At 47.1% G+C, this 20,430-nt stretch overlaps 2 protein-coding genes across 3 annotated transcripts in view; one reads left to right on the top strand and one right to left on the bottom strand.

Moving 5' to 3' along the window:
- LOC109886059 (formin-2) overlaps positions 1-3,232 on the top strand; it is a 121,876-nt gene extending 118,644 nt beyond the window's left edge. Inside the window, exons 19-20 of one of the 2 annotated variants that reach the window (XM_031821342.1) lie at positions 528-609; positions 715-3,232. In XM_031821342.1, coding sequence (XP_031677202.1) covers positions 528-609; positions 715-741 — 109 coding nt within the window. In that variant the 3' untranslated portion in view covers positions 742-3,232. The remainder of the gene's footprint in view (positions 1-527; positions 610-714) is intronic. The other variant, XM_031821343.1, reaches the window with a different exon arrangement.
- Positions 3,233-3,514: 282 nt separating this feature from the next.
- LOC116372525 (gremlin-2-like) overlaps positions 3,515-20,430 on the bottom strand; it is a 29,585-nt gene continuing 12,669 nt past the window's right edge. The window contains exon 2 of the mRNA XM_031821344.1: positions 3,515-5,337. Within this exon, the coding sequence (XP_031677204.1) occupies positions 4,833-5,336 (504 nt within the window). The 5' untranslated portion in view covers position 5,337 and the 3' untranslated portion in view covers positions 3,515-4,832. The remainder of the gene's footprint in view (positions 5,338-20,430) is intronic.

The following is a 20,430-nucleotide window of genomic DNA, read 5'->3' as shown; positions in this document are numbered from 1 at the left end:
TGTCCCGACCGCTCCACCTCCATAATGTGGAGCCCCTGTTCCTGATGGGAATGGTTTGTCCCGACCGCTCCACCTCTGTAATGGGGAGCCCCTGTTCCTGATGGGAACGGTTTGTCCCGACCGCTCCACCTCTGTAATGGGGAGCCACTGTTCCTGATGGGAATGGAGTTCCTTTCCGGATCCCTTTACAACCAATCAGCATCCAGGAGCACACAGGGCCCGCGGCTCAAGACCTTGAATACATGTGTAGAAGGATCAGTGTGTCGGCCCGCCATGGCTGAAGGATCAGTTTGTCGGCCCACCATGGCTGAAGGCCTGCAGGATCTTTTTAAGTGGGATTATACTGTTTATTTGGATGTTCTGTCCATGGTGCCCCAATCGTTGTATGAAGGTGGTGGAATGTTGGCTAGATGATGGGGCTGGTATCAGGACAGGATTGTGGGTTTTCACTATGACCCAGATGTATATGGTAGCTGACTGCAGTGTGTTATGTGACTGCTGTGTGATGTTGTGTTTCTGCGATACAGACTGAAGAAGGCAGAGGAGTGCTTCAGACAAGCCAAGGAGAAGGCTACCTACAGTGTCAAACCCAAGCATGCTTCGGGAATCGTAAGTGATATAATTGGCCACTATATACACATGGACGTTTACTTGATTGAGTCTTTATCACCGTTTAAAGCATATCTGAACATTTAACACATCGTTTTTCCACAGAAAGCCAAGCTGGGCATGAAGATTTAAGACCGGTGGACGTCTACGTTTACTGTAGAGAGAGACGAGGAACAACCACATTGGACTGCATGTACTACTACAGATGAATCACTTAGGCTTTAGAACAAGAACCAAAATGACACACTATTCCCTATGTAGGGCACTACTTTAGACCAGTGTCCCATAGGGCTCTAGTCTAAAGTAGTGCACTACATAGGGAATAGGGTGCCGTTTGGGACACTAGATACTGCTTTTTATTTTTTGACTCCAAGCAGCTGTCAGTCTGTCCGTCTCCCGGTCCTCCTGCCTGCTCTATGGGACCGACTATGCAGGCTTCTGTTATTAGCTCATCAGACACACAAACATCAACATCCAATCATAAAGAAGAGGGAAGCACCATGGGGTCAGAGATCACAGGATGTCATTATACCAGAACTATATTTATAGGATGACTTCCACAGGGAAGTATACTAAAGCATACCTACTGTAGAGGTACTTGGAGCCATCTTCTCCACAGTCCTACTCCATACTGTAGAAGTACCTGGAGCCATCTTCTCCAGTCCTACTTCCTACTGTTGAGATACCTGGAGCCATCTTCTTCACAGTCCTACCCCCTACTGTAGAGGTACTTGGAGCCATTTTCTCCACAGTCATACCCCCTACTGTTGAGATACCTGGAGCCATCTTCTCCAGTCCTACTTCCTACTGGTGAGATACCTAGAGCCATCTTCTCCAGTCCTACCCCCTACTGTAGAGGTCCCTGGAGCCATCTTCTCCAGTCATACCCTCTACTGTTGAGATACCTCGAGCCATCTTCTCCACAGTCCTACCCCCTACTGTTAAGATACTTTGAGCCATCTTCTCCAGTCCTACCCCCTACTGTTGAGATACCTCGAGCCATCTTCTCCAGTCATACCCCCTACTGTTGAGATACCTCGAGCCATCTTCTTCACAGTCCTACCCCCTACTGTTGAGATACCTCGAGCCATCTTCTCCAGTCATACCCCCTACAGTACTGATCTGAAATGCCAAACATGTTACCTATTCAAGCTTACTGTATACCATGACGAGATGTGTTTTCCAAAGCAATATAAATGTGTATTCGGCTCACTGAAACAGTGATTGGGTACATCTTAAAACACAACCTCATTGGACGTGACAGAACGTGAAGAAGGAAAACGAACACAGCCGTTGTCCAGGATACATCCCAAATGGCACCCTATTCCCATTATAGTACACTACTGTTGACCAGGACCCAGGCACCCTATTCCCTATATAGTACACTACTGTTGACCAGGGACCATGCACCCTATTCCCTATATAGTACACTACTTTTTACCAGGGCCCATGCACCCTATTCCCTATATAGTGCACTACTGTTGAACAGGGCCCATGCACCCTATTCCCTATATAGTACACTACTGTTGACCAGGACCTATGCACTATATAGTGTTCCATTTGGGATGCAGTCTCTGACAGGTCACCGTCAACATGTTGATGTTCGGTGTTGTTGGTTTTAGGCCGTTGATCCCTTAGAGTAAATCACCCTTCTTAATCCCAAATGGATGGCAGCAACCAGTCGCCTGAATGTTCTCAACATGCATTTGAAATTAAACGTGGTAATGGGGGGGGGGGGTCAAAAAACGAAAGATCGTTACCCATGTTCTTTAGTCCAAGTCAATAATGGATCAGCTTAGCTGGGTGTTCTTACAGCAACATAATAACCTTGAATAATGGCCTGTGTCCCAAACTGCTCCCTATTCCCTATTTAGTACCGTACTTTGGATTAGGGCCCATAGTAATGGTCTATATAGGGAGCCGTTTAGCATACAGACATGATGTCCAACGTTGAGCTCAACTAGATTGTGTCCGACAGAGAAGAGCTCTCTGTATCCTTCCTGACCAGTAGAGAGGTTTACCCACAGAAGCTCTTATCTGATCACTGTTCACTCAGTCTAGAAGACCAGCTGTAGAATAGACTTCTGGCATGTTTCACTCACTTAACAATAAAAACATCACTTCAAAGACATATTTCTACTCTTTATCGAGGAAAAATATATGCCAATTTTTGTGTAAAAAACTGTAAATGTATAACTTATTCCCGTTTCATTTATCTGAAGTGATATCCATGTGACTCGGTAAGAAGACATTTCTAATGTATGTGAGGACAGAGGGTTATGGGAAATGTAGTCTGTTGGTTTGACAAACATTTTGTTAATGTAAGATAGTGAACAGTCCTAAAGGCATTGTTCATTTACATTGAAAAGTGCATTCAAATGATTGACTTGATTACTAAAAATAATATATTTAAAATGCTTTTATCAATGTAAGGTAGTATTGTATTCTTTGTGTAACATATTTTTGTAAAGATTTTTATTTTCTGTCCCGCAGTTAAATCATCATCCTGGAGTTGTTGGATAACGGTTTATTATTGTCAAATGTTGTTAGTATGTTACTGGATCTCTGCTTGTTTCTGGGAGCAGCAATGTCATTTATCTACAATAAAAATGAATAAATTCAGCCTTTCTGTGGTTGGTCGATTTTGATTCTCTTTTGTTGAGAACAGCCTTTCTGTGGTTGGTCGATTTTGATTCTCTTTTGTTGAGAACAGCCTTTCTGTGGTTGGTCGATTTTGATTCTCTTTAGAAGGCCGGCGTTCTAATCAGAAACGTGTCCTGAAAGAAGATGGTTAAGAATGAGTCTTCAGACTGAGTTGTTGTTTGCAGCAACTTTCATCTGAACTTTTTACAATACTGACGACAAAGTTTAAACAAAACACAATGAAAACACCAAGATAAACTTGTTTCAACTTCGGTACAGATTTAGTATATCATTTATTCATTTATGTAAATATAAATGCTATTGTAATGTAACATTGTATTGATATAATCTCTCTAAATCTAATAATAATGTGATATTTATTTGTACAGAATGATATATATCGCCTGTGAAACCCCAGGTAGGCTGTTGCTGCAGTAGGTCTACTACTAACCCAGTCAGTCTCTATTCAACAACCACCTACCCTCTGTGAAACCCCAGGTCGGCTGTTGCTGCAGTAGGACCTTCTACTAACCCAGTCAGTCTCTATTCAACAACCTCCTACCCTCTGTGAAACCCCCGGTAGGATGTTGCTGCAGTAGGACCCTCTACTAACGCAGTCAGTCTCTATTCAACAACCACCTACCCTCTGTGAAACCCCAGGTCGGCTGTTGCTGCAGTAGGACCTTCTACTAACCTAGTCAGTCTCTAATCAACACCATCCTCCCCTCTGTGAAACCCCCGGTAGGATGTTGCTGCAGTAGGACCCTCTACTGACCCAGTCAGTCTCTATTCAACAACCACCTACCCTCTGTGGAACCCCAGGTCGGCTGTTGCTGCAGTAGGACCTTCTACTAACCCAGTCAGTCTCCAACAACCTCTCTACCAGAGTCCCTCTGGAATATGGTCATATCCATTAGGGCACACATTAGAAACACATTTTGTAGTTGAAAATTAGCATTTTGTATTGGACAAGTCCCTTATTGTTTCAGTCAGTTTTCTTCCATTTGAATACGACCCCCCCTCTCCGACAGGCTGAGGAGACCTGTGGTCCAGGTAAGTCTGTTTCTGCAGAGACGGTAGAGGAAGTGAGATGTCTCACTCTGCTTTTTCCCCCTGGGTTCATATACAGTCAATGACATAAGTAGACTAGACCCAGCTGCTATCGCATTGTCTATTGGAAAGGCACTTCCTTAAGCAGTCTGGAATTGTGACCATTTTTCGTTTTTAACGGTAAACCCGCCTGAGTAAGACATCTTCATTTATCCACCATCTTTGAACTACAGAGTGTATATAGTCATGGGTTTAATCGGTCTGGGTTGTAGAAATGTCCGTTTGTCTCATATAGAGTGCTTGGTATGATCAACACAGAGCTGCTCCATAGAAACATCCGTCATGCTCAGTACTTCTAAAGAGAGTGGGCCCCTTCAGCTTTTATGTATTCATTCTATGTGCCATCAGTAAAAATGCATGTCCTCACCCTCCATGTACTCGAGTCTTGTACAAACTGTCTCCTGTGAGGTCAGCGGAATATCTGGACAGTATCTAGGGATTGTCCAAGATGATAAAAAAAGAGACGAGTATCACCGCTTCCCAGAGTCACCGACGGAGACCGATATACAGCGACACTGTTTGACTCTCTGGATCTTGCGGTGCCTGAAGGGTGGCTGGAGGTCAGGACAGTCCAGCTCTACGGTCAGCGTGGTGAAACGCTGCGGCCGGCAGAAAGCACAGGACCGGAAAGACTCCTGCTCCGTCTTAACGTGTCGTGGGATATAGAAGGAGTTACACTGTCCGTAGCAGAACCTGTTGATGACGGTACGACTGAGACAGCCCTCCTCGCTCACCGTCTGACGCAGCGGCTGGGTCTTGCACCAGTCACTCTTCAGGTACTTCCTCTCTGTGACGACCAGAGCTTCCTGGCTGGAGGCAAGTATTTCCTGTTTACGGGTGCGTTTGTCAGAGGTGTTGCCGTTCCCTTTGAAAGGGTTGGGGATGGAGCCTTGGAGGCGGGTCTTGCGGGTGTCGCCGCCCACCAGGCACAGGACGCCTGCAAGCAGGATTGACAGAACAAACTGTCTGTACATCCTGACAGAGAGAGGAGAGGAGAGGTTAGAACAAACTACCTGAACATCCTGACAGAGAGGTTAGAACAAACTACCTGTACATTCTGACAGAGAGGTTAGAACAAACTACCTGTACATCCTGACAGAGGTTAGAACAAACTACCTGTACATCCTGACAGAGAGGAGAGGTTAGAACAAACTACCTGTACATCCTGGCAGAGAGGAGAGGTTAGAACAAACTACCTGTACATCCTGACAGAGGTTAGAACAAACTACCTGTACATCCTGGCAGAGAGGAGAGGTTAGAACAAACTACCTGTACATCCTGGCAGAGAGGAGAGGTTAGAACAAACTACCTGTACATCCTGACAGAGGTTAGAACAAACTACCTGTACATCCTGGGGCACATCTCCATTAATCTCAAGACAGACTTGTGATTGTCAGTATATACACATTGTGTTCTGTCATTAATGTAGCTCCTTAACCAATCGACTGCCCCTGAGACCAATGTTTCTGAGTTTAGCTAGCAACAATTCATGGTCAACTGAATCAAAGACCTTTTGATAAATCCACAAACAGAGCAGCACAATGTTGCTTTTTATCAAGTACATTCATGTTTGCCACGGCCATAGCTGCAGGTGTGGTGCTGTGCCCCGATCTAAAGCCAGACTGAACCCCACTCAGTATGTTCTACTCAATGAAGACGTTTTTTAACTGTGAGTTCACTAGATGTATTGACTTTGGCCAGGATAGGGAGTTCACTAGTGATTCACAGACTTTGGCCAGGATAGGGAGTTCACTATGGATTCATAGACTTTGGGCCAGGACAGGGAGTTCACTAGGGATTCATAGACTTTGGCCAGGAATAGAGAGTTCACTAGGGATTCATAGACTTTGACCAGGATAGGGAGTTCACTAGGGGTTCATAAACTTTGACCAGGACAGGGAGTTGACTAGGGATTCATAGACTTTGACCAGGATAGGGAGTTCACTATGGATTCATAGACTTTGGGCCAGGACAGGGAGTTCACTAGGGATTCATAGACTTTGGCCAGGAATAGAGAGTTCACTAGGGATTCATAGACTTTGACCAGGATAGGGAGTTCACTAGGGGTTCATAAACTTTGACCAGGATAGGGAGTTCACTAGGGGTTCATAGACTTCGGCCAGGACAGGGAGTTGACTAGGGATTCATAGACTTTGACCAGGATAGGGAGTTTAGAGATGGCACAATAGTTATTAGCATCTGAGGGATCTCCTCCCTTTAGCAGTGGGAGGACAGAAGCTGATTTCTAAATGCAGGTTATAGAATTGGTCAAGAGACTCAAGTTGAAAATATGAGCCACAGGTTCAGTAATAATACCAGCTGCTATCTTTAAGAGGTAAGGGGGTCCAGGTTGTCTGGACCTGCAGACTTTTTTTTATGTCTATAGCCTTTCAGTGCTTTATGGACCTCAGTATAAGAAACAGGCTCAAAGTTAAAATGGTCGACATAAGACCTTGTATCATAGTTGACTGTAACAGAGCTGACATTAGAGGCCTGAGCCCCACCATTATCAACAACTGAACCAGCAGATATGAAGTGCTTGTTAAAACCCCCTACACTATTGGCTTTATCCTTCACTTCATTAGCATCCATCATTAAATGGTCAGGAAGGCCAGAGGAGACATTAGAATACATCATTAAATGGTCAGGAAGGCCAGAGGAGACATTAGAACCCATCATTAAATGGTCAGGAAGGCCAGAGGAGACATTAGAACCCATCATTAAATGGTCAGGAAGGCCAGAGGAGACATTATAACCCATCATTAAATGGTCAGGAAGGCCAGAGGAGACATTAGAACCCATCATTAAATGGTCAGGAAGGCCAGAGGAGACATTATAACCCATCATTAAATGGTCAGGAATGCCAGAGGAGACATTAGAATCCATCATTAAATGGTCAGGAAGGCCAGAGGAGACATTAGAATCCATCATTAAATGGTCAGGAAGGCCAGAGGAGACATTAGAACCCATCATTAAATGGTCAGGAAGGCCAGAGGAGACATTAGAATCCATCATTAAATGGTCAGGAAGGCCAGAGGAGACATTATAACCCATCATTAAATGGTCAGGAAGGCCAGAGGAGACATTAGAACCCCTCATTAAATGGTCAGGAAGGCCAGAGGAGACATTAGAACCCATCATTAAATGGTCAGGAAGGCCAGAGGAGACATTAGAATCCATCATTAAATGGTCAGGAAGGCCAGAGGAGACATTAGAATCCATCATTAAATGGTCAGGAAGGCCAGAGGAGACATTAGAACCCATCATTAAATGGTCAGGAAGGCCAGAGGAGACATTAGAACCCATCATTAAATGGTCAGGAAGGCCAGAGGAGACATGAGAATACATCATTAAATGGTCAGGAAGGCCAGAGGAGACATGAGAATACATCATTAAATGGTCAGGAAGGCCAGAGGAGACATTAGAACCCATCATTAAATGGTCAGGAAGGCCAGAGGAGACATTAGAACCTGCCACTGATTTGATTAGCTTCCAGAACTTGGTAGGGTTGTTAATCTGATTTGGACTTCCTGATCCATACGGTGTGTTTGTTTCTTAGCCTTCTGAAGGAGGCCCATGTCAACAGGGGCATTTGTTTGTCTAGCCTGAGCCCCAAGAGACATCTCTCTTATTAATTCATTCTGCCAAGTTATCTGAAAACCAGGGATTGTCCCTTCCACTCTATTCTACATTTCTTCACAGGGGCATGCTTATCACAAATGGACACAAATTACATGTAAAAAATAGTCCCAGGCAGTGTCAACATCGGTAATCAGACTTATTCTGTCAATATTATGGAACAGGTGGGGAGGCAGGGTAGCCTAGTGGTTAGAGTGGAGGGGCGGCAGGTAGCCTAGTGGTTAGAGTGTAGAGCAGGCAGGTAGCCTAGTGGTTAGAGTGGAGGGGCGGCAGGTAGCCTAGTGGTTAGAGCGGAGGGGCGGCAGGGTAGCCTAGCGGTTAGAGTGGAGGGGCGGCAGGGCAGCCTGGCGGTTAGAGGCAGGGCAGCCTGGCGGTTAGAGGCAGGGCAGCCTGGCGGATAGAGGCAGGGCAGCCTGGCGGTTAGAGGCAGGGCAGCCTGGCGGTTAGAGGCAGGGCAGCCTGGCGGTTAGAGGCAGGGCAGCCTGGCGGTTAGAGCGTTGGACCAGTAACCGAAAGGTTGCTGGATTGAATCCCTGAGCTGACGAGGTAAATCTGTCGTTCTGCTCCTGAACAAGGCAGTCATTAACCCACTGTTCCCCAGTAGTCCGTCATTGTAAATAAGAATTGGTTCTTAACTGACTTGCCTAGTCAGTCCGTTTGTATGTCTGATCCTTGAGATATGAGTTGGAATGATCCTGTCTACCAAAGCAAACACTTGTGATGTGAAGGTGGATGCTGTATATAACTATTTCAATATCAGTCTATTTGCCGAAAACACAAACTTCTGATTGAGAAGGCATGTTTGTTCTGCATCTTGCCCCTCGTCAACTGTAGCCTTGTAGGAGTTGGTGCCGAGTCAGAGCAAAGCCTGCTACGTGATGAGCTCTGAAGGTCAACTGTAGCCTTTTGGGAGTTGGTGCCGAGTCAGAGCAAAGCCTGCTACGTGATGAGCTCTGAAGGTCAACTGTAGCCTTGTGGGAGTTGGTGCCGAGTCAGAGCAAAGCCTGCTACGTGATGAGCTCTGAAGGTCAACTGTAGCCTTTTGGGAGTTGGTGCCGAGTCAGAGCAAAGCCTGCTACGTGATGAGCTCTGAAGGTCAACTGTAGCCTTTTGGGAGTTGGTGCCGAGTCAGAGCAAAGCCTGCTACGTGATGAGCTCTGAAGGTCAACTGTAGCCTTGTAGGAGTTGGTGCCGAGTCAGAGCAAAGCCTGCTACGTGATGAGCTCTGAAGGTCAACTGTAGCCTTGTGGGAGTTGGTGCCGAGTCAGAGCAAAGCCTGCTACGTGATGAGCTCTGAAGGTCAACTGTAGCCTTTGGGAGTTGGTGCCGAGTCAGAGCAAAGCCTGCTACGTGATGAGCTCTGAAGGTCAACTGTAGCCTTTTGGGAGTTGGTGCCGAGTCAGAGCAAAGCCTGCTACGTGATGAGCTCTGAAGGTCAACTGTAGCCTTTTGGGAGTTGGTGCCGAGTCAGAGCAAAGCCTGCTACGTGATGAGCTCTGAAGGTCAACTGTAGCCTTTTGGGAGTTGGTGCCGAGTCAGAGCAAAGCCTGCTACGTGATGAGCTCTGAAGGTCAACTGTAGCCTTTTGGGAGTTGGTGCCGAGTCAGAGCAAAGCCTGCTACGTGATGAGCTCTGAAGGTCAACTGTAGCCTTGTAGGAGTTGGTGCCGAGTCAGAGCAAAGCCTGCTACGTGATGAGCTCTGAAGGTCAACTGTAGCCTTTTGGGAGTTGGTGCCGAGTCAGAGCAAAGCCTGCTACGTGATGAGCTCTGAAGGTCAACTGTAGCCTTTTGGGAGTTGGTGCCGAGTCAGAGCAAAGCCTGCTACGTGATGAGCTCTGAAGGTCAACTGTAGCCTTTTGGGAGTTGGTGCCGAGTCAGAGCAAAGCCTGCTACGTGATGAGCTCTGAAGGTCAACTGTAGCCTTTTGGGAGTTGGTGCCGAGTCAGCGCAAAGCTCCGTGATGAGCTCAGGAGCGGAGAAGAAACCTGATGCACCATGGGGCGGTGTATATCTACCTCATTTACCTGGTAGCCCTGCACATCAACTCTGTACTGGTACTCTGTGTATATAGCCAAGATATTACCTGGTAGCCCTGCACATCAACTCTGTACTGGTACTCTGTGTATATAGCCAAGATATTACCTGGTAGCCCTGCACATCAACTCTTACTGGTAGCTCAGTACTGGTATAGATAGCACTGGTATAAATAGTACTATACACCAGTGCTATTCATACCAGTACAATTTATACCAGTTCTATATTTATACCAGTACTATATATATATATATATATGAGATAGATAGATAGATAGATAGTACTGGTATAAATTGTACTGGTATAAATAGTATTGGTGTATAAATAGTATTGGTGTATAAATAGTATTGGTGTATAAATAGTATTGGTGTATAAATATTACTGGTGTGTATATATAGTACTGGTGTGTATATATAGTACTGGTGTGTGTATATATAGTACTGGTGTGTGTGTGTATATATATAGTACTGGTGTGTGTGTATATATATATAGTACTGGTGTGTGTGTGTATATATATAGTACTGGTGTGTGTGTATATATATAGTACTGGTGTGTGTGTGTGTATATATATAGTACTGGTGTGTGTGTGTATATATAGTACTGGTGTGTGTGTGTATATATATAGTACTGGTGTGTGTGTGTATATATATAGTACTGGTGTGTGTGTATATATATAGTACTGGTGTGTGTATATATATATATAGTACTGGTGTGTGTATATATATATATAGTACTGGTGTGTGTATATAGTACTGGTGTGTGTATATATAGTACTGGTGTGTGTGTGTATATATATAGTACTGGTGTGTGTGTATATATATAGTACTGGTGTGTGTGTGTATATATATAGTACTGGTGTGTGTGTGTGTATATATATAGTACTGGTGTGTGTGTGTATATATATAGTACTGGTGTGTGTGTATATATATAGTACTGGTGTGTGTATATATATATATATAGTACTGGTGTGTGTATATATATATATATATAGTACTGGTGTGTGTATATAGTATTGGTATAAAAAGTACTGGTGTATATAGTACTGGATTAAATAGTACTGGTATAGAAAGTACTGGTATATAAATAGTACTGGTATAAATAGTACTGGTGTGTGTATATAGTATTGGTATAAAAAGTACTGGTATAAATAGTACTGGTATATATAGTACTGGTGTGTGTATATAGTATTGGTATAAAAAGTACTGGTGTATATAGTACTGGATTAAATAGTACTGGTATAGAAAGTACTGGTATATAAATAGTACTGGTATAAATAGTACTGGTATAAATAGTACTGGTATATATAGTACTGGTGTGTGTATATATAGTACTGGTGTGTGTATATATAGTACTGGTATAAAAAGTACTGGTATAAATAGTACTGGTGTGTATATATAGTATTGGTATAAAAAGTACTGGTATATATATAGTACTGGTGTGTGTGTATATATATAGTACTGGTGTGTGTGTGTATATATATAGTACTGGTGTGTGTGTGTGTATATATATAGTACTGGTGTGTGTGTGTATATATATAGTACTGGTGTGTGTGTGTATATATATATAGTACTGGTGTGTGTGTATATATATAGTACTGGTGTGTGTATATATATATATAGTACTGGTGTGTGTATATATATATATAGTACTGGTGTGTGTATATAGTATTGGTATAAAAAGTACTGGTGTATATAGTACTGGATTAAATAGTACTGGTATAGAAAGTACTGGTATATAAATAGTACTGGTATAAATAGTACTGGTGTGTGTATATAGTATTGGTATAAAAAGTACTGGTATAAATAGTACTGGTATATATAGTACTGGTGTGTGTATATATAGTACTGGTGTGTGTATATATAGTACTGGTATAAAAAGTACTGGTATAAATAGTACTGGTGTGTATATATAGTATTGGTATAAAAAGTACTGGTATATAAATAGTACTGGTATAAAACGTACTGGTGTATATATAGTACTGGTATAAAACGTAATGGTGTATAAATAGTACTGGAATAAAACGTACTGGTGTATATATAGTACTGGTATAAAACGTACTGGTGTATAAATAGTACTGGTATAAAACGTACTGGTGTATAAATAGTACTGGAATAAAACGTACTGGTGTATATATAGTACTGGTATAAAACGTACTGGTATATAAATAGTACTGGTATAAAACTTACTGGTGTATATTGTTACTCATTGTGTATTTATTCCTTGTGATATTATTGTTCTTTTATTTTGATATGTTTCTCTCTGAGTGTGGGGAAGGACCCGTCAGGGGAAGGACCCGTCAGGGGAAGGACCCGTCAGTAAACATTCCACTGTTGTTTCTCTCTGAGTGTGGGGAAGGACCCGTCAGTAAACATTCCACTGTTGTTTCTCTCTGAGTGTGGGGAAGGACCCGTCAGTAAACATTCCACTGTTGTTTCTCTCTGAGTGTGGGGAAGGACCCGTCAGTAAACATTCCACTGTTGTTTCTCTCTGAGTGTGGGGAAGGACCCGTCAGTAAACATTCCACTGTTGTTTCTCTCTGAGTGTGGGGAAGGGCCCGTCAGTCAACATTCCACTGTTGTTTCTCTCTGAGTGTGGGGAAGGACCCGTCAGTAAACATTCCACTGTTGTTTCTCTCTGAGTGTGGGGAAGGACCCGTCAGTAAACATTCCACTGTTGTTTCTCTCTGAGTGTGGGGAAGGACCCGTCAGTAAACATTCCACTGTTGTTTCTCTCTGAGTGTGGGGAAGGACCCGTCAGTAAACATTCCACTGTTGTTTCTCTCTGAGTGTGGGGAAGAACCCGTCAGTAAACATTCCACTGTTGTTTCTCTCTGTGTTGTCGGGAAGGACCCGTCAGTAAACATTCCACTGTTGTTTCTCTCTGAGTGTGGGGAAGGACCCGTCAGTAAACATTCCACTGTTGTTTCTCTCTGAGTGTGGGGAAGGACCCGTCAGTAAACATTCCACTGTTGTTTCTCTCTGAGTGTGGGGAAGGACCCGTCAGTAAACATTCCACTGTTGTTTCTCTCTGAGTGTGGGGAAGGGCCCGTCAGTCAACATTCCACTGTTGTTTCTCTCTGAGTGTGGGGAAGGACCCGTCAGTAAACATTCCACTGTTGTTTCTCTCTGAGTGTGGGGAAGGACCCGTAAGTAAACATTCCACTGTTGTTTCTCTCTGAGTGTGGGGAAGGACCCGTCAGTAAACATTCCACTGTTGTTTCTCTCTGTGTTGTCGGGAAGGACCCGTCAGTAAACATTCCACTGTTGTTTCTCTCTGAGTGTGGGGAAGGACCCGTCAGTAAACATTCCACTGTTGTTTCTCTGAGTGTGGGGAAGGGCCCGTCAGTAAACATTCCACTGTTGTTTCTCTCTGAGTGTGGGGAAGGACCCGTCAGTAAACATTCCACTGTTGTTTCTCTCTGAGTGTGGGGAAGGACCCGTCAGTAAACATTCCACTGTTGTTTCTCTCTGAGTGTTGGGAAGGACCCGTCAGTAAACATTCCACTGTTGTTTCTCTCTGAGTGTGGGGAAGGACCCGTCAGTAAACATTCCACTGTTGTTTCTCTCTGTGTTGTCGGGAAGGACCCGTCAGTAAACATTCCACTGTTGTTTCTCTCTGAGTGTGGGGAAGGACCCGTCAGTAAACATTCCACTGTTGTTTCTCTCTGAGTGTGGGGAAGGGCCCGTCAGTAAACATTCCACTGTTGTTTCTCTCTGAGTGTGGGGAAGGACCCGTCAGTAAACATTCCACTGTTGTTTCTCTCTGAGTGTGGGGAAGGACCCGTCAGTAAACATTCCACTGTTGTTCCTCTCTGAGTGTGGGGAAGGACCCGTCAGTAAACATTCCACTGTTGTTTCTCTCTGAGTGTGGGGAAGGACCCGTCAGTAAACATTCCACTGTTGTTTCTCTCTGAGTGTGGGGAAGGACCCGTCAGTAAACATTCCACTGTTGTTTCTCTCTGTGTTGTCGGGAAGGACCCGTCAGTCAACATTCCACTGTTGTTTCTCTCTGCGTTGTCGGGAAGGGCCCGTCAGTAAACATTCCACTGTTGTTTCTCTCTGAGTGTGGGGAAGGACCCGTCAGTAAACATTCCACTGTTGTTTCTCTCTGAGTGTGGGGAAGGGCCCGTCAGTCAACATTCCACTGTTGTTTCTCTCTGAGTGTGGGGAAGGACCCGTCAGTAAACATTCCACTGTTGTTTCTCTCTGAGTTGTCGGGAAGGACCCGTCAGTAAACATTCCACTGTTGTTTCTCTCTGAGTGTGGGGAAGGGCCCGTCAGTAAACATTCCGCTGTTGTTTCTCTCTGAGTGTGGGGAAGGACCCGTCAGTCAACATTCCACTGTTGTTTCTCTCTGCGTTGTCGGGAAGGGCCCGTCAGTAAACATTCCACTGTTGTTTCTCTCTGAGTGTGGGGAAGGACCCGTCAGTAAACATTCCACTGTTGTTTCTCTCTGAGTGTGGGGAAGGACCCGTCAGTAAACATTCCACTGTTGTTCCTCTCTGAGTGTGGGGAAGGACCCGTCAGTAAACATTCCACTGTTGTTTCTCTCTGAGTGTGGGGAAGGACCCGTCAGTAAACATTCCACTGTTGTTTCTCTCTGAGTGTGGGGAAGGACCCGTCAGTAAACATTCCACTGTTGTTTCTCTCTGCGTTGTCGGGAAGGGCCCGTCAGTAAACATTCCACTGTTGTTTCTCTCTGAGTGTGGGGAAGGACCCGTCAGTAAACATTCCACTGTTGTTTCTCTCTGAGTGTGGGGAAGGACCCGTCAGTAAACATTCCACTGTTGTTTCTCTCTGAGTGTGGGGAAGGACCCGTCAGTAAACATTCCACTGTTGTTTCTCTCTGAGTGTGGGGAAGGGCCCGTCAGTAAACATTCCACTGTTGTTTCTCTGTGTTGTCGGGAAGGACCCGTCAGTAAACATTCCACTGTTGTTTCTCTGTGTTGTTGGGAAGGACCCGTCAGTAAACATTCCACTGTTGTTTCTCTCTGAGTGTGGGGAAGGACCCGTCAGTAAACATTCCACTGTTGTTTCTCTCTGAGTGTGGGGAAGGGCCCGTCAGTAAACATTCCACTGTTGTTTCTCTCTGAGTGTGGGGAAGGGCCCGTCAGTAAACATTCCACTGTTGTTTCTCTCTGAGTGTGGGGAAGGGCCCGTCAGTAAACATTCCACTGTTGTTTCTCTCTGTGTTGTCGGGAAGGGCCCGTCAGTAAACATTCCACTGTTGTTTCTCTCTGTGTTGTCGGGAAGGACCCGTCAGTCAACATTCCACTGTTGTTTCTCTCTGTGTTGTCGGGAAGGACCCGTCAGTCAACATTCCACTGTTGTTTCTCTCTGTGTTGTCGGGAAGGGCCCGTCAGTCAACATTCCACTGTTGTTTCTCTCTGTTGTCGGGAAGGGCCCGTCAGTCAACATTCCACTGTTGTTTCTCTCTGTTGTCGGGAAGGGCCCGTCAGTCAACATTCCAGTGTTGTTTCTCTCTGTTGTCGGGAAGGACCCGTCAGTAAACATTCCACTGTTGTTTCTCTCTGTTGTCGGGAAGGACCCGTCAGTATACATTCCACTGTTGTTTCTCTCTGTGTTGTCGGGAAGGACCCGTCAGTATACATTCCACTGTTGTTTCTCTGTGTTGTCGGGAAGGACCCGTCAGTCAACATTCCACTGTTGTTTCTCTCTGTTGTCGGGAAGGGCCTGTCAGTCAACATTCCACTGTTGTTTCTCTCTGTTGTCGGGAAGGGCCCGTCAGTCAACATTCCACTGTTGTTTCTCTCTGTTGTCGGGAAGGGCCCGTCAGTATACATTCCACTGTTGTTTCTCTCTGCGTTGTCGGGAAGGACCCGTCAGTATACATTCCACTGTTAGTCCACACCTGTTGTTTCTCTCTGCGTTGTCGGGAAGGACCCGTCAGTCAACATTCCACTGTTGTTTCTCTGTGTTGTCGGGAAGGGCCCATCAGTCTACATTCCACTGTTGTTTCTCTCTGTTGTCGGGAAGGACCCGTCAGTCAACATTCCACTGTTGTTTCTCTGTGTTGTCGGGAAGGGCCCGTCAGTAAACATTCCACTGTTGTTTCTCTGTGTTGTCGGGAAGGGCCTGTCAGTCAACATTCCACTGTTTCTCTCTGTGTTGTCGGGGAAGGGCCCATCAGTATACATTCCACTGTTGTTTCTCTCTGTGTTGTCGGGAAGGACCCGTCAGTATACATTCCACTGTTGTTTCTCTCTGTGTTGTCGGGAAGGACCTGTCAGTCAACATTCCACTGTTGTTTCTCTCTGTGTTGTCGGGAAGGACCCGTCAGTCAACATTCCACTGTTGTTTCTCTCTGTGTTGTCGGGAAGGGCCCGTCAGTATACATTTCACTGTTGTTTCTCTCTGCGTTGTCGGGAAGGACCCGTCAGTATACATTCCACTGTTAGTCCACACCTGTTGTTTCTCTCTGCGTTGTCGGGAAGGACCCGTCAGTCAACATTCCACTGTTGTTTCTCTGTGTTGTCGGGAAGGGCCCGTCAGTCAACATTCCACTGTTGTTTCTCTGTGTTGTCGGGAAGGGCCCGTCAGTAAACATTCCACTGTTGTTTCTCTCTCTGTTGTCGGGAAGGACCCGTCAGTCAACATTCCACTGTTGTTTCTCTGTGTTGTCGGGAAGGGCCCGTCAGTAAACATTCCACTGTTGTTTCTCTGTGTTGTCGGGAAGGGCCCGTCAGTCAACATTCCACTGTTTCTCTCTGTGTTGTCGTGAAGGGCCCATCAGTATACATTCCACTGTTGTTTCTCTCTGTGTTGTCGGGAAGGACCCGTCAGTATACATTCCACTGTTGTTTCTCTCTGTGTTGTCGGGAAGGGCCCATCAGTATACATTCCACTGTTGTTTCTCTCTGTGTTGTCGGGAAGGACCCGTCAGTATACATTCCACTGTTGTTTCTCTCTGTGTTGTCGGGAAGGGCCCGTCAGTATACATTCCACTGTTAGTCCACACCTGTTGTTTCTCTCTGCGTTGTCGGGAAGGACCCGTCAGTGCACTATGGGGACACAAGGTGCACTATGGGGACACAAGGTGCACTATGGGGACACAAGGTGCACTATGGGGACACTTTAGGATACTGTTTAAAAAAATAAAAAATAGAACCAGCTCTCCCCTCCCTCCCCTACCTCTCTCCTCTCCCCTCCCTCCCCTCCCTCTCTCCTCTCCCTCCCCTCCCTCTCTCCCCTCCCTCCCTTCCCTCTCTCCCCTCCCTCCCTCCCTCTCTCCCCTACCTCCCTCCCCTCTCTCCCCTCCCTCCCTCCTCCCCTCTCTCCCCTCCCTCCCTCCCTCCCCTCTCTCCCCTCCCTCCCTCCCCTCCCTCTCTCCCCTCCCGCTCTCTCCCTCCCTCCCTCTCTCCCCTCCCTCTCCCTCTCTCTCTCCCTCCCTCTCTCTCTCCCCCTCTCTCTCCCTCCCTCTCTCTCCCTCCCTCTCTCTCCCTCCCTCCCTCTCTCTCCCCTCCCTCTCTCTCTCCCCTCCCTCTCTCTCTCCCTCCTCTCTCTCTCCCCTCCCTCTCTCTCTCCCCTCCCTCTCTCTCTCCCCTCCCTCTCTCTCTCCCCTCCCTCTCTCTCTCCCCTCCCTCTCTCTCTCCCCTCCCTCTCTCTCTCCCCTCCCTCTCTCTCTCCCCTCCCTCTCTCTCTCTCCCCTTCCTCTCTCTCTCCCCCTCCCTCTCTCTCTCCCTCCTCTCTCTCCCTCCTCTCTCTCTCCCCTCCCCTCTCTCCCCTCCCTCTCTCTCCTCCCTCTCTCTCCCCTCCTCTCTCTCCCTCCCCTACCTCTCTCTCTCCCCTCCCTCTCTCCCTCACTTCCTCTCTCTCTCCCCTCCCTCTCTCCCCTCCCTCTCTCCCCTCCCTCTCTCCCCTCCCTCTCTCCCCTCCCTCCCTCCATGTCTTTCCCTCCCCATATCCCTCCCTCATCTAGGTCTCTCCCTCCCTCATCTAGGTCTCTCCCTCCCCTCCCTCATCTAGGTCTCTCCCCCCCTCCCTCATCTAGGTCTCTCCCCCCCTCCCTCATCTAGGTCTCTCCCCCCCTCCCTCATCTAGGTCTCTCCCCCCCTCCCTCATCTAGGTCTCTCTCTCTCTCCCCCCTCATCTAGGTCTCTCTCTCTCCCTGTCTCTCTCTCTCCCTGTCTCTCTCTCCCTCTTTCCCACTCTCTCTCCCTCTCTCCCACTCTCTCTCGCTCTCTCTCATATATATATATATATATATATTGCAGTACGGGGTCTGATCGTTGGGGTCAGTCAACCTACGGCTCTTTCCACTAGTTTCACATATTTTCCTTCAGGACAGGAAGAGGCAGATTAACTCTAATTTGTCACTTTGTCTCACTCAGCTCGGCAGGATCCACGGCTAGGAATAATGATTAAGTAGGGACAACTGAGGGGCCACTGTCAGACAGACAGACATCGTTGTAGCACATGTGGCTATAACTTTGAAAATCCATTTTCTAAGAGTTGAAATGGAATTACTCACAGACAACTAACGCCTGGCATCTGTTTGTCTCTAAGCTTTCTCCTCTAGCTCTCCTCTCTCCTCTAGCTCTCCTCTCTCCTCTAGCTCTCCTCTCTCTCTCCTCCTAGCTCTCCTCTCTCCTCTCTCCTCTCTCCTCTCTCCTCTAGCTCTCCTCTCTCCTCTAGCTCTCCTCTCTCCTCTAGCTCTCCTCTCTCCTCTCTCTCCTCTAGCTCTCCTCTCTCCTCTCTCCTGTCTCTCTCCTCTCTCTCTCCTCTAGCTCTCCTCTAGCTCTCCTCTCTCTCTCTCTCCTCTAGCTCTCCCCGCTGTCCTCTCTCCTCTCTCTCTCCTCTCTCCTCTCCTCTCTCCTCTCTCCTCTAGCTCTCTCCTCTCTCCTTGAGCTGTCCTCTCTCTCTCCTCTCTCCTCTCCTCTCTCCTCTAGCTGTCCTCTCTCTCTCTCTCCTCTAGCTCTCCTCTCTCCTCTAGCTCTCCTCTCTCTCTCTCTCTCTCCTCTAGCTCTCCTCTCTCTCTCTCCTCTAGCTCTCCTCTCTCCTCTACCTCTCCTCTCTCCTCTCTCCTCTAGCTCTCCTCTCTCCTCTAGCTCTCCTCTCTCCTCTAGCTCTCCTCTCTCCTCTAGCTCTCCTCTCTCCCTCCTCTCTCCTCTCTCTCCTCTAGCTCTCCTCTAGCTCTCCTCTCTCTCCTCTAGCTCTCCTCTCTCCTCTCTCCTCTCCTCTCCTCCTCTCTCTCTCCTCTAGCTCTCCTCTAGCTCTCCTCTCTCTCTCTCTCCTCTAGCTCTCCCCGCTGTCCTCTCTCCTCTCTCCTCTCTCCTCTCTCCTCTAGCTCTCCTCTCTCCTCTAGCTCTCCTCTCTCCTCTAGCTCTCCTCTAGCTCTCCTCTCTCCTCTAGCTCTCCTCTCTCCTCTAGCTCTCCTCTCTCCTCTAGCTCTCCTCTCTCCTCTCTCCTCTAGCTCTCCTCTCTCCTCTAGCTCTCCTCTCTCCTCTAGCTCTCCTCTAGCTCTCCTCTCTCCTCTAGCTCTCCTCTCTCCTCTAGCTCTCCTCTAGCTCTCCTCTCTCCTCTCTCCTCCAGCTCTCCTCTCTCCTCTCTCCTCTAGCTCTCCTCTCTCCTCTAGCTCTCCTCTCTCCTCTCTCCTCTAGCTCTCCTCTAGCTCTCCTCTCTCCTCTCTCCTCTAGCTCCTCTCTCCTCTAGCTCTCTCTCGCCTCTAGCTCTCCTCTCTCTCCTCTCTCCTCTAGCTCTCCTCTCTCCTCTCTCCTCTAGCTCTCCTCTCTCCTCTCTCCCTCTAGCTCTCCTCTCTCCGCTCTCCCTCTAGCTCTCCTCTCTCCGCTCTCCTCTAGCTCTCCTCTCTCCTCTCTCCTCTAGCTCTCCTCTCTCCTCTAGCTCTCCTCTCTCCTCTAGCTCTCCTCTCTCCTCTCTCCTCTAGCTCTCCTCTCTCCTCTAGCTCTCCTCTCTCCTCTAGCTCTCCTCTCTCCTCTCTCCTCTAGCTCTCCTCTCTCCTCTCTCCTCTAGCTCTCCTCTAGCTCTCCTCTCTCCTCTAGCTCTCCTCTAGCTCTCCTCTCTCCTCTAGCTCTCCTCTCTCCTCTAGCTCTCCTCTAGCTCTCCTCTCTCCTCTACGCTCTCCTCTAGCTCTCCTCTCTCCTCTCTCCTCTCTCCTCTAGCTCTCCTCTCTCCTCTCTCCTCTAGCTCTCCTTCTCTCTCTCTCTCCTCTACTCTCCTCTCTCCTCCTCTCCTCTAGCTCCTCTCTCCTCTAGCTCTCCTCTCTCCTCTCTCCTCTAGCTCTCCTCTCTCCTCTACTCTCCTCTCTCTCTCCTCTAGCTCTCCTCTCTTCTCTCTCCTCTAGCTCTCCTCTCTCCTCTCTCCTCTAGCTCTCCTCTCTCCTCTCTCCTCTAGCTCTCCTCTCTCCTCTCTCCTCTA

This window comes from Oncorhynchus kisutch, unplaced genomic scaffold, assembly GCF_002021735.2.
Source record: "Oncorhynchus kisutch isolate 150728-3 unplaced genomic scaffold, Okis_V2 scaffold3962, whole genome shotgun sequence".
NCBI lineage: Eukaryota > Metazoa > Chordata > Actinopteri > Salmoniformes > Salmonidae > Oncorhynchus > Oncorhynchus kisutch.
The sequence above is the reverse complement of the archived record's forward strand: the minus strand, read 5'-3'. Positions and strand labels throughout refer to the sequence as shown.